Genomic DNA, 14,070 nt, shown 5'->3' on the forward strand with positions numbered 1-14,070 from the left:
TGGATTGGGCACTCGGTAATTAGGAAGATAAACAGAAACCTAAATAGAATAGAGTGCACCTACTGGATGTTACTTGAAAGAATGTGTATGTTAAGCCTATATAAAATGGGATATAATTTGCAATGGGAGACAGATAGGGAGGGTAGTACAGTCAAAAGCATCAAGCTTGTTCTAAATGCAGCTGCATACCATAATAGCAGAGTTAGTGGAACAGGGATGTCCTTTGGTTGAGTGAATGGATTTTCCAAACATTCACCTGTTTAAAAAGATTTGGGTGCAGCTCCCCCTGGTGGCAATTAGCATTACCATTAATATTTTATTCTATTTATCCATGTATAATCAGAAAGATTTTTTTTTAAAATTCAAGCTACCAACAAATTGGCTATTAAGGGATAAAGGGATAGTGTGGGGAAAAGGCATCGACATGGATGATCAGCCATGATCGTATTGAATGGCGGAGCAGGCTCAATGGGCTGAATGGCCTACTCCTGTTCCTATGTTTAAGTGGTAGAATATTTCAGTGCGTTAATGGGGCTTTCGGCTCACATTTGGCAAAGTGATGCTTGCAGAGTACAATGCCCCTGGACATTCTCTCTCAACACAATGCTGCCTCCCAGCAGACTTGTCAATACACCAAAAGGAAGACATTAGAATGGCCAAGAATCAAATCTCGTGATAAATGAACCAAACCACAAGCAGAATTGAACATAATGAATTCTTTTAATTGATCACTTTTGATCCTTCACATTCAATGAACAAATTACAAGGCAAAGGCTCATAATACTGGTACAATTTAGTCCCCCAATGACCTCTCAATGAAGCACCAAGTCCAGGTTTAATCCTTGGTGTTCATTGAGCTCAGTAATCTCATCCAGAGTTGACAGCAAGGTTTAGCCGGGTGGGGCGGGGGGGGGGGGGTGTGGAGATGAGGAAATATTGTGGAGGGCAGTGCTATTTTCCTCAGCACCCACAAACGAGGGTGTAGAGGTTGTATTTTGCCAAGGTTTCTGCTCCTGATCTCTGTCCAGTGACCCCTGCTGCAGAAATTACCTGTGCAGAAGTCTGGCCAGAACATAACTGGAGTCAGCTGCGACACCCCAATGATGGAACAGCCTTCTGACACTCACTGCCCCACTCACTAGGAATGGAGGCAACTATCACCTCTGGCAGAAGGAGGACAATACATGAAAATTCAAGTGTATATTACATTTCTAAACTGAAACACCTGTTTCTCAAGCATTCCATTGTAAATTAACCAGAGAGTTTCCAGGTGGTCTAACTGGAAGTTCTTTCTCAACAAACTGCCCGTAATTTCATTACATTTGTTAATCCTTCCTGCTCAAAACAGATGGGAAGAGTAGAAGGCAGTGAACAAAGACAGGCTTTCCCAATTACACAAATGGGGAAGAATACCTCAAAAAGCAAATCAGACAAAAATAGGGGGAAGGGTCAGAGGTGAATGTGAAATATAAACACAACGGGCACTATGGCAACAAGTCCACACAAAAAAAAATCAACAACTGCCAAAACACCACATCACCAACGCTACTTAAAAAACCAACAGGGTTTTTTTGGGTAGCACATCTGCTGATACACCAGGCTTTGCCTCCAGGTGTTTTGGTGACCTTTTGAGTCATGGCTAATTATTCTTCTCCCTGCCCTCAATATCTTTGCTGATGGAAACAATATGAAGATCCAATTGAGGCAGATAAAGATCCCCATCCTCCTTTGAATCACATGGGACTCTGTCTCATCGCAGTCTAGTCCTCCAACTCCAGTCCAAACTCACTGTACAATTCCCGGGTGGTGACCCCTCTGATTATTGCTGTAAGAAATAATGGAAAGCTGTCATTATAGTATAGGACTGTTCAAGAACATTAAAAATGAGATCTCACCCACAGTAACACCTCCTCCAATTAGGATTCATGTTAACTTTTACTGTTTGTAAAATCTTTACTTTTAAAGGGGCATGTGTCATTCCTTTTCTTAAAAAACAGGTTTGCCACAATTTCTCCTTGTTGGTGCTCAAGATGAGAGTTCTGGGAAATAGAATCATTCTCATTTCAGACTTCACAAACGCCGAGTTCGGGTATACGTTTATATAGCTCCTTTAACGTAGTAAAATATCCCAAGGCATTATCAAACAAAGTTTGACGCTGAACCACTTAAGGAGATATTAAGATATGTTTTAAGGAGAGTCTTAAAGGAGGTGAGAGAGGTAGAGAGACACAAAGAGGTTTAGGAAGTGTTATGAGAGATTTCATTTTGAAGAACTCATGTTTAAATTGTGGAAATGGATTCATTTCTAAGCCTGAAGAAATGCTCGACTTTGTTTTTATTGCTGGGGTCACTGAAAGGACACGACTGAAAACACTTACTGGTATAATCAAGGAGTGCTAAAAACAACCTCTACTGGAGATCACCCACCTTAAGATAAATAATCAACAGGAACCTTGGACCAAGGTGAGATGTTTACGGAGAAGCCACATGTCAAACTTTGAGCAAGTCAGGAGGTTGACTTTCTGTTTTGGGGTTTGGATTGTTTTTAGATTAGTTGGGAAGTGAACTGTCTTGAGGATAGTTAGTGCTTTCCCTGCTGAAGTGGGGGTGGGGGGGGGGGGCGCCCCTGGCTTGTCTTTCCTGCGCCTCTCTGGGGGACCCTACGGGGTCCAGTGTGTCGGCTCCTCTTTCCTCCTGTCTTTGGAAAAACCCTGCAATTCACGAGTGTACTGGCTGAAACCCCTGATGCCACATTTCTCCTGGAGAAACCTGCCAGTTAATTCTCCATGCCACCTGAAAAGAACTGCTCCAGAAAAGATCCCAGTGACCAGTCACCATACACCCAGACGCCAGACCAAAAGGGACAACAGACATCTTTTCATATCCTCTTTTTTGTCTTCAGGAATTGGCAAGTATTTACAAACATATGCACATACAAACTATTCTTTTTTTGTCTTTTTCTTGTAACAGACCTCTGCAGAGAGAATTTCTGGGTTTTTTTCAGCATTTTGTGTGAGTTTGTGTGTGGGGCATTTTAAAAGGGAACTTTCATATTTCAATCTGTGTGTCAATGATTTGCTTCGTTACTGGATAAGTCTTGTTTTATAATAAACTGATAATTTTGTTGTTTATTAAAGAAACCTGGATGGTGTATTTTATTCTGGGTTAAAGAGTAGAGCATATATGATTGATCGTATCGGTAACTGGATAAACATTTAAATATACGTTGTGACCTGTGGAGAAGAGGAACTAGAAAAGACTGTGCACTCCTCCCGCCTCGGTCGTAAGAGAAAGGAATTCCAAACCTTTGGATGCAGGTGACTGAAGGCATGACCAACGGTGGAGCAATTAAAATCAGGGAATGTGCAAGAGACTAGAATTGGAGGAGTGCAGAGATCTTGGAGGGTTGCAGGGCTGAAGGAGGTAACAGAGATCGGGAGGGGTGAGGCCATGGATGGATTTGAAAACAAAGATGCGAATTTTAAAATCAAGGCATTGTGGGACAGCAGCCATTAGAAATCAGCGAGCAGAGAGGTGATGGGTAAATGGGACTTGATGACAGTTAGGTTTGGGGCAACAGAATTTTGGAGGAGTTCAAGTTTTCGGAGGGTCAAAGATGGGAGGCCAGGACAGCATTCAGAATAGTCAGTTTAGAGGTAACAAAAGCATGAATGAGGGTTTCAGCAGATGAATTAAGGCAGGGGCGTAGATGGGTGATGTTCTGGAGGTGTAAGTAGGTGGTCTTGGTGACGGAGTGGATATGTGGTTGGAAGCTCATCCCAGGGTCAGTTAGGATGCAAAGGTTGTGAAAGGTCTGATTCAGCCTCAGACAGTGACCAGGGAGAAGGATAGAGTTGGGGCTTGGGAATGACGTTTGTGGTGGGAACCATGGTTGGATACAGTGCATAGCTCCCTCCACTAACTCTCAACAATGCACCTTAATCCCTATTCTACAGCAGTGTAACACTCTTCCATTTCCCCACTCCAGCCATTCTGTAGCCTTTCATAGAGAAATTCAGCATCAAATTAACAGTCGCAGAATTGTTACAGTGCAGGAGGCCATTCAGCCCATTGTGTCTGCACCAGCTTTCTGAATGAGCAATTCACCTAATGCCATTCCCCCGCCTTCTCCCCCTAACCCTGCACACTCTTCTGTTTCAGATAACTGTCTAATTCCCTTTTGAAGGCCTCAATTGAATCTGCCTCCACCACACTCTCAGACAGTGCATTCCAGATCCTAACCACTCGCTGCATGAACAAGTTTTTCCTCATGTTGCTTTTCCTTCTTTTGCCAATCACTTTAAATCTGTGCCCTCTCATTTGCGATCCTTTCACGAGTAAGAACGGTTTCTCCCTATTTAATCTATCCAGACCCCTCATGGTTTTGAATACTTCTATCAAATCTCTTCTCAGCCTTCTCTTCAACAGTCCCAACTTCTCCAATCTATCTTCATAACTGAAGTTCCTCATCCCTGGAACCATTCTCGTGAATCTTTTCTGTACTCTCACCAATGCCTTCACATCTTCCCTAAAGTGCGGCACCCAGAACTGGACGCAATACTCCAGCTGAGGCCGAACTAGTGTCTTATACAAGTTCAACATAACCTCCTTGCTCCTGTACTTATGCCCCCATTAATTCTTTGGCCTCCTTGTCTCGAGAGACAATGGGTAAGCGCCTGGAGGTGGTCAGTGGTTTGTGGAGCAGTGCCTGGAGTGGCTATAAAGGCCAATTCTAGAGTGACAGACTCTTCCACAGGCGCTGCAGATAAAATTGGTTGTCGGGGCTGTTACACAGTTGGCTCTCTCCTTGCGCTTCTGTCTTTTTTCCTGCCAACTGCTAAGTCTCTTTGACTCGCCACTCTTAAGCCCCGCCTTTATGGCTGTCTGCCAGCTCTAGCGATCGCTGGCAACTGACTCCCACGACTTGTGATCAATGTCACAGGACTTCATGTCGCATTTGCAGACGTCTTTAAAGCGGAGACATGGACGGCCGGTGGGTCTGATACCAGTGACGAGTTCGCTGTACAATGTGTCCTTGGGGATCCTGCCATCTTCCATGTGGCTCACATGGCCAAGCCCTCTCAAGTGCCGCTGGCTTAGTAGGGTGTATATGCTGGGGATGTTGGCCGCCTCGAGGTCTTCTGCGTTGGAGATATGGTCCTGCCACCTGATGCCAAGGATTCTCCGAAGATGGAATGAATTAAGACGTCGCTCTTGGCTGACATACATTGTCCAGGCCTTGCTGCCATAGAGCAAGGTACTGAGGACACAGTCTTGATACACTCGGACTTTTGTGTTCTGTGTCAGTGCGCCATTTTCCCACACTCTCTTGGCCAGTCTGGACATAGCAGTGGACGCCTTTCCCATGCGCTTGCCCCCATTAATATAGCCTAGGATACTGTATGCTTTATTAACCACACTGTCAACCTGTCCTGCCACCTTCACTGACTTATTCACATATACCCCCAGGTCCCTCTGCTCCTGCACCCCCTTTAGAATTGTACCCTTTATTCCATATTGTCTCTCCATGTTCTTCCTACCAAAATGTATCACTTCACATTTATCTGCCTTGAACTTGATCTACCAATTGTCCGTCCATTCCACCAACTTGTCTGTGCCGTTTTGAAGTTCTACACTATCCTCCTCACAGTTCACAACTTTTTCAAGTTTTGTATCATCGGCAAATTTTGAAATGTTGCCCTGGTCTAGGTCATTAATATATATCAGGAAAAGCAAGCGTCCCAACACGGACCCCTGGGGAACTCCACTACAAACCTTCCTCCAGCCTGAAAGACATCCATTAACCACTACTCTCTGTTTCCTGTCACTCAGCCAATTTTGTATCCATGTTACTCCTGTTCCTTTCATTCCACGAACTATAACTTGGTTCACAAGCCTGTTCATGCTGTGGTCCCATTTCACTGGAAACCAGGTTGTGACAGGTCACACACACACACCTTGTTGTACCCTTACACTCAGCAAGTGAAAGGGACTGTCTTCCTATTAACTGGGCTGGATTTGATCCCATGTTCCAGATGTAGGGGGTGGGGGGACAGTGTTCAACCCACTGTCCAATCCTTGGCAAACCTTTTTTGTTGTTGTTGATAATTTATCAGGCACTTGAGATGATGCAACTCACAAAAAATATTATTACAGTGCAGAAATGATGGACACGATTTCCTTTGTTGTTTCATAGATCTGTAAAAATTACAGCACAGGAAGAGCCTATTTCACCCCACATGCTGTGCTAACCCCTCGAATTCCATTTCCCTGTGTCTTTTTATATTCCTCCTTTTTAAGTACAGAGACAGCGAAATGGGGGAGGGAGGGGAGGAAAGAATAAAAAGGAACTTCTGTGATAGGGTGGAAGGCAGGAGAGATGAAATGCCAAAAAGGGATGATGGTGCAAAGCAAAAGGCAGTGGTAATGGGGCAAGTAAACAAACAAAAGATGGGTCTAGAGGAGGTGTAAATGGCAATAGCAGAACCAGCACAAATTGGCTGCCGCATTTCCATACATTACAACAGCGACCACACTTCATTAGTACCTTATTGGTTGTACTGTGTTTTGGAAGGTCCTGAGGACATGAAAGGTGCTATATAAATGCAAGTCTTTTTCTTTGCTCTGAGCAGCATTTAAGGAACTCTTACCCAGTTTTCCCAACAGTAACTGGCCCACATCCTTGATGTCATTGTACTCATGGAGCTGGTCAATGTGCCGGTTTAGTTCGTCTAGAGTGTACCCTCTGCAGAAAAGAAAAACACAAATGACCCACACAGCCAAACCCTTTCACAAACACTGATGCAGAACTGATCTTTCAAATAGATGCTCAAGATGACTAACATATCTTATAACAGTTACACCAAGAGACTTGTAATTAAATAACTCCTAATCAAGTTTACTGGCAGCCCCTTCTGGCTCACTGGGTGAATGTAGCATCAAGAATAGAAGCATAGAAACGTACAGCACAGAAGGCAGCCATTCAGCCCATCATACCTGTGCCAGCTCTTTGAAAGAGCTATTCAATGAATCTGACTCCTTCCCACTTTCTCCATTGCCCTGCAAATGTTTCATTTTCAGGTGGGGATTCAGTTTCCTTTCAAAAGTTACAATTGAATCAGCTCCCACTGCCCTTTCAAGCAGTGCATTCCTGATCATCATAACTCGATTCATCAGCCTGTAGCTAGGTCACACTTAGGTCGAACGTCAAAGGACAGATTCAAGATGGCATCATGGAGAGGGAGGGTTTTGCTCCCAATGAAGCTAATCCAATGAATTATTACGATACAGTCACTGTTATGTGTTCAAGCATGGCAGCCACTTTAGCAGGGACCCACAGAATGTCAGCGAAATGAATAAGCTGTCAATCCGTTTGTGGTGGTGTTGCTTGTGGAAGGAACTTTTCCTCAGACATCATGGGAACATGGTGCTGCATACAATTTGCATATTTACACAAATCGTATGGGCGGCGCAGTGGTTAGCACCGCAGCCTCACAGCTCCAGGGACCTGGGTTAGATTCTGGGTACTGCCTGTGCGGAGTTTGCAAGTTCTCCCTGTGTTTGCGTGGGTTTCCTCCGGGTGCTCCGGTTTCCTCCCACATGCCAAAGACTTGCAGGTTGATAGGTTAATTGGCCATTATAAATTGCCCCTAGTATAGGTAGGTGGTAGGGAAATATATAGCAACAGGTGGGGATGTGGTAGGAATATGGGATTAGTGAAGGATTAGTATAAATGGGTGGTTGATGGTCGGCACAGACTCGGTGGGCCGAAGGGCCTGTTTCAGTGCTGTATCTCTAAACTAACTCCTGATCTCTGTATGTGCAGATGATCAGTGCCACAGTTACACTGACTGCATCTGGGATGAGATTATGCATTTGGGGCATCAGCCTTTTTAATTCCAACTTTCTTAGCCTAGATTATGTGCTCAAGTCCTGGAAAAGGGTTTGAACGGCTGACTCAGAGGCCAAAGTGCTACCAATCGAGCCGAGATGGCAATTGGAAACAAATTCTCAATTGTCTCCTCATGCTAACTCACACTGAGGTACAATTCCACATTTGTTTCTTGCCCTATAGGTACTTTGCCCAAATAACTATCCTAAAATGTGAGCTGAGGCAATCCATATTGGACCATCTGACTGTGAATCGCATTAGAATAAAGCCTGAACCTGCCCTCATCCAACATCCTCAAATTGGCAATTTCTAAGGGTTGATCAGATGCAGCAACACCAGCGGATTTCTCCCTTCCCTCAAGCCTATTAGTGTTAAGCTCAAATGTAGGGCTGCCTACTGCCTCTCAGTCCAATCTAGGAACATCCTGGTCTGGATGGCTCAGTACTACACTGGGCAATGCACTCACTCCCTGAACCAAAACAAATATAAAACATTTCACAGGAAGAACAGTCAGCATTCACACTCCTGAACTCGAGAATCAATTTCTCCTTTACAAGGTGCAGGTCAGAAGTGTAAAGTACTTCGATATATGGCATGATATAAATGCAAGTATGATCATTGTTACGAGAGAGCTTCTATTTTTTGTAAAATATGTTTTCAAGAACGTATAGTTGAATTATGGACACTGATTCATCTGGAAGCTTGAAGAGATGCTGAACTTGATGTTTTTCTTTTTAAAAAGAGGTCACTAGAAGGTTCCTGGACTTGGCTTGCAAACAAATCCTTAGTGGAAGGTGCCTGTTTTCAGAGAAACCACCAGCAGGGAGCTTGTTGTTTCGACTTGGAGAAGATGTTTACAGAGAAGTGACAGGTCAAGATTTATAGGGGTCAGGAGGCTTGATTTGTGTGACATTGTTTTGATTTCACTTTGGACAGTGACTTGGAGTGTAAACTGCTTGGAAGACCGATGGTTTTTTCCTGCCAAGGAAACCCAGCTCATCTCTTTCTCTCCCTTTGAAAGAAACCCTGCGTGTCCAGTGTGTCAGTCTCCACTTTCCTCCTGTATTTCAAGGAACGCCGCGTATCAAATGTGTGGGAACTGTTGCCATATTTCTGCTGTAAGGCCTGTCTGAAACTTCTGTAGCTACATTTCTTGGAAAGCCTACCCAAACTGATCTTCAAAATCGCCTGGAAGAAACTGTTCTAGGAAGATCCCAGTGACAGCCGGCTATATGCATTCGGGATGCCAAATCAAAACAAAGGACATTTTTCCATATCCTCACTTTTTTTCCTTCAGGAATGAGCTATTATTCAGCCTAAGTGTTTCGTTTTGTCTTTTTTTGTAACAGAGTTCCAAAATAAAAATCCCTTTTATTTTTCCAGTTAACTGATCTATGTATGTATTTATATATGTGTGTGTCCCCGTGTGTGTATGAGAGAGAGGGGCTAAGGTAAAAAGGGAACTGCTATACTTCAATCTGTGTGTTTATGCTTTGCTTCATTACTGGTTAAGACTTGTTTTATAATAAACTGATAATTTTGTTGTTTATTAAACAAACCTGGTTGGTATGTTTTATTCTGAGAAAAATACATGATTGACCGTATCACTAAGTGGGAAAATTTAAATATATGTTGTGACCTGTGGAGAAGTGGAACTAGAATAAACAGTGTACTCCTCCCGCCTCGGTCGTAACATCATCAATAACAATCCTCTTTAAATAATGCTTTTAAGATTTTGGTTGGCTGCGTGTCAAACCTGTATGTGACAAAGACAAACAACCCACTTACTCCGAGATCAGTCCTGCAATCTGGCAGTCGAGATCTTCGCATTTCTTTTTCAGATCCTCAAGGTCAAGTTGAAGACTAGCAACATCGAGCTCAGTGCCCTGGGAGGTCCTGACTGACTTTAGCTAGGAGAGAAGTCAGTGTGAGTAACAAAAAGGAAACACCATTCACACTTGTGGTATCACACACCTGACACATTGTACAATAAAGGAAAAGTTATTTATGATTTTAAAAAATGGTTTTATTACAAATATTATGGCAGCAATGGATTACAGAAGGACTTTGCATGTCTATTCCTTATACCTCTGCAGGCACATACAACAGGACAACCACTAGAGCAGTCGTTCGGAAACATTTTTGGTGAAGGACTCCTTTCAAATGGATTAGTAATCACGGACCCCCCCCCCCACCCCCATCTAAATTATACTATATAACACTCATAATATGAAAGTGTAAACAGTGTTTTAATGATGCTTTTAAAAAATACTTATAGATATTTGCTTACAGATTACTTGTAGCGATCCCTGTACCATTCTCAGTGCTCCTCCATGTGCGTTTCCTTCCTAGGCGAGACAGCCAGCCGACTCTGCACTGCATATCTGTCCCACGCCTTGCACCAAAGCCCACCCACCGAACCCACCCGTAAGGCCGGCCCTGCTCGGTAAGCACTCGTGGACCCCCCCCCAGAGGGTCTCTGCGAATCCCCTTGGGAGCATATTTAATTACTTACTGGTGATTTAAAGCTTGCATTTAATTTTCTGGATGGTCCAACTGGTGTCCTGTGAATAAAAAGACAAGAATTAGAGGGGGGCAAAAAGCAGCTGAATATTTAAACTTAGTCCATCAAGTATTTGTTCCTTTACACTTCGAAAGATAGATGTAGCTGAGGAAGATCATCTTGGCTCATCCATCCCAAAGACCTTACACTTCCCTGTCCTACCAAAGCTTCCGCCTCTTCCTCAGTGATTGACGGTTGCGGCCTATTCTACCCTACTTGGAAGTCCATTCAAAGATGATGTTTTGTGAGGAGAACTTACTGGTATGTTCTTTGCTAGTTTGAACCTGTACTCCCATATTCTACTGCTATGGTTTAGATGGTAGCATTCTGGATTCGCATTTGCCATACTATTTATCATATATACACCTACAAGAGATTACCTCTTAATCACTTCATTTCAAAGCTCTAGAGGCCATGTATGTCAAGGTAACAGGATGAGCAAGGCCATCCAGTTCAACTTAGTTCCAAAGGCCATAAAATCCTTCCAATGCAGCATCCAACTGGATCTTAAATGATTCAAGAGTTTTTACCTCCACTAGTCTATCCAGGAATTCATTCAATGTGTTGGCCAGTCTCTGTGTGAAGAGTTTCTTCATCGGTCCGATATTGGTCACTGACCTGAAACGTTAACTCTGCTTCTCTTTCCACAGATGCTGCCAGACCTGCTGAGTGGTTCCCGCATTTCTTTTTTTTATTTCAGATTTCCAGCATCCGCAGTATTTTGCTTTTATTTGCATTTTACTAGTTTGAATCTGAGGCCACAAGTCCTAATCTCTCAATTTAAATTGATGTAGATTTTCCAGAATCACCTATTTACTATCTCACAGAATTCAAGATTATCTCTCAGATGCCTCCTTTCAAGATTGGAAAACTCAATTTACCCAGTCTTTCCCCATAACAGACATCTAACACTAGGGATCAGTCATGTGACTCTTCCCCTACACTGGTTCCAATGCTTGAATGTCTTTCTTGGGTCTTACTGGAAGCAGAATTCAAGGCAAGATCCAACTAGAACTCAGTGCAGTTTGATCATGACTTTTACTCACGGGTTTGGCTATTTTGCAACATTTTATTGGCTCTATTGATCACTGCTCTGCATTGGTGGATATGCAGCGTTAAACCTATTTCATCTGTAGCCATCAGCACATTTCTCATCAACAACATCTAACACTTCACAAAAAAAATCTACTAATACATTGTTTCCTAGAGAAGGAAATGTCTTAAATATTAATTTCAGGGGAATCCAACCTTGTTGATGATACCTTAAGACATGCAGCTTTGTAAAATTCACTTAAAAATGTCCAACCCCTCAATAAACAGAAACCTGTCACGTCATCACTCTTTAGATCAGTATCAGCTGTGGCTCAATTGTTAGCAGTCTTGCCTCAGAGTCAGATGGCTGTGGGTTTAAGTTCCTCTCCAGTGCGTAATCAAACTGACACTGAGGCAGCACTGCACTTTTAAGGGTCCCGTCTTTGAGATGACACATTTAACAGAGGCTCTGCCCGCCCTCTCAGGTGGATGCAAACAATCCCATGGTTCCATTTGAAAAGCAAGTGAGTTCTCTTTGGGGGCCTCACCAATATTAATCACAATCAACATCAAACAAATTTTCCATTTATTGCTGTTTGTGGGAGCTTGCTGTGCATAAATTGCCTGCCTTTCCCTATATTACAACAGTGAATACATTTCAAAGATGCTTTACTGGTTGTAGAACACTTCAGGACAACCTGCGGCTCTGAAAGATGCTATATAAATGCAAGTCTTCCTATTTTCTTTCCCTTCACCTCTCAGTCTTTCTGTTGATGCCTTTGACATCTGCTGCTTGATTGTAATTGGAGCTGCAACATACGACTAAACTGATGTGTCTGACCTCAGGAATGCACACTAACTGCTACTAATGAATACTTTGATGCCAAAACATAGAGAAAAGGCAAGCTTGGATTACTAGAGCCCCAGACTTTTCAAAGCACTTCACAGGCACTGCAATACTTGAAAGTTTAGTGATTGCCCACAATCAAGCCATGTACACCACAATTACACAAAAAGGGAATGCAGATGTTGGAAATTTGAAGGACAAAAATGTGAGAAACACTCAGCAAGTCAGGCAGTACATGGGGAGATGGAGCAAAAAATCAATTGATATTTCCAGTCCAAAATGCACAAGACTTTGCAGCTGCAGCCAAAACGTTCTGTCTCCCCTCCCCACAGATTCTGCCTGGCAATTAAAAAGTACTTAAACCAGTCTTAATTTCTCCTTTAAAGGAGTTACCCAATTTTATGCACCTTCTGCACACATTCTCAATGCAGTTCCCTATTGTCAGTAACAACCCCCCCCCTTTTGTCATCTTGCAAATTGTCCTCCCCTTCTTCTTTGCAGTTACAATCCCTCCAAGCCCGGAGACTGACAGACCTCCTCAGGGAGCGACCCGCAGTCTCTCTGGCCTCGCTGTTCCTGGGGGTCCGCGTACAGAGGAGCTGCCCCGACCCCGGAACCTTGGAGGGAAGAGAGCAAAGACCCGTAATTTGCGCTCCTCGCTCACGATCCGCAGCCATAACGACTGCTCCCGGGCCGCATTCTACTCGCTGCAACTTCCGCACACGTGGCAGCCAACAGCCAATCCCACACTCAGACGTTTGCTACCTTTGGTGTTTCATTTCTCATCAGACATTTTGGACTTAGATGTACAAATTTGCACATTTAATATATACACACGTGCATCCTTTCTTTAGTGGTGTATGCTGTAAATGCAGAGAGATTTACTCTGACAATAAAGTACAAATTACACGAGAGTAAGTTTGTCAATTTCAAACAATTTGTATTTATTCGAAAGCAAAATACTGCGGCTGCTGGAAATCTGAAATGAAAACAGAAAATGCTGGAAATACTCAGCATCTGATGAAAGGTCATTGCCTGGAAATGTTAACTCTGTTTCTCTCTCCACAGATGCTGCCTGATTTGTATTTATATAGCAGCGTTAACATCATAAGGGACTTCATAGCAGCTTTATAAACAAAAATTCACACTGAGCCACATAAGGAGATATTAGGGCAGATGGACAAAAACTTGGTCAAAGAAGTCAGTTTTAAGGAGCATCTTGAAGGAGGAATGTGAGGTCGAGAGGCGGAGAGTTTTGGGAAGGAATTCCAGAGCTTCGGAACTTGCTGACACCACAGCCACCAATGGTGGAGTAGATAAAATCAGGGATGCTAGGGAGACCAAAATTAGAGGAGCGCAGAGAGCTAGGAGCGTTGTGTGCCTGGAGAAGATTACAGAGAGAGGGAGGTGTGAGGGCATGAATGGATTCAAGAATGAAAACTTTAAAATCAAAGCATTACAAGGGATGAAATTGTGGCTTAAATTCTGGTGTTCGCTTCACTGCTGATGAAATTTATTTGTGAACCAGAGCTTCAGGGAAATGCTTAGGAATTAGATACACGATCAAAAAGAATTAATTAATAGTTAATGAAAGTTTAGGAGTTACATTTTGTTGTGGTTTTGCATTCAACTTCTAATTTTATTCTGTACAACGTATTAGTGTCTCTATATTATGACCTGTTTCTGTAATGTACATTTTATTGAAGGTTAAGCTGAAAGGGTTAGTTCAAGAGGGAG

The 14,070-nt window shown here is 43.1% G+C and overlaps 1 protein-coding gene across 1 annotated transcript; it reads right to left on the minus strand.

The window, feature by feature from the left end:
• Window positions 1–701: 701 nt before the first annotated feature.
• Window positions 702–13,045, minus strand: swi5 (SWI5 homologous recombination repair protein). The gene is made up of 5 exons (XM_068013021.1): window positions 12,868–13,045; window positions 10,407–10,455; window positions 9,680–9,801; window positions 6,651–6,745; window positions 702–1,825 (listed from the first exon to the last, which is right to left on the minus strand). The coding sequence occupies exons 1-5, from the start codon at window positions 13,008–13,010 to the stop codon at window positions 1,761–1,763; spliced, it is 474 nt and encodes a 157-aa protein (XP_067869122.1). The 5' UTR covers window positions 13,011–13,045; the 3' UTR covers window positions 702–1,760.
• Window positions 13,046–14,070: the final 1,025 nt, after the last annotated feature.

This window comes from Heterodontus francisci, chromosome 33 (genome assembly GCF_036365525.1).
Source record: "Heterodontus francisci isolate sHetFra1 chromosome 33, sHetFra1.hap1, whole genome shotgun sequence".
Classification (NCBI taxonomy): Eukaryota; Metazoa; Chordata; class Chondrichthyes; order Heterodontiformes; family Heterodontidae; genus Heterodontus; species Heterodontus francisci.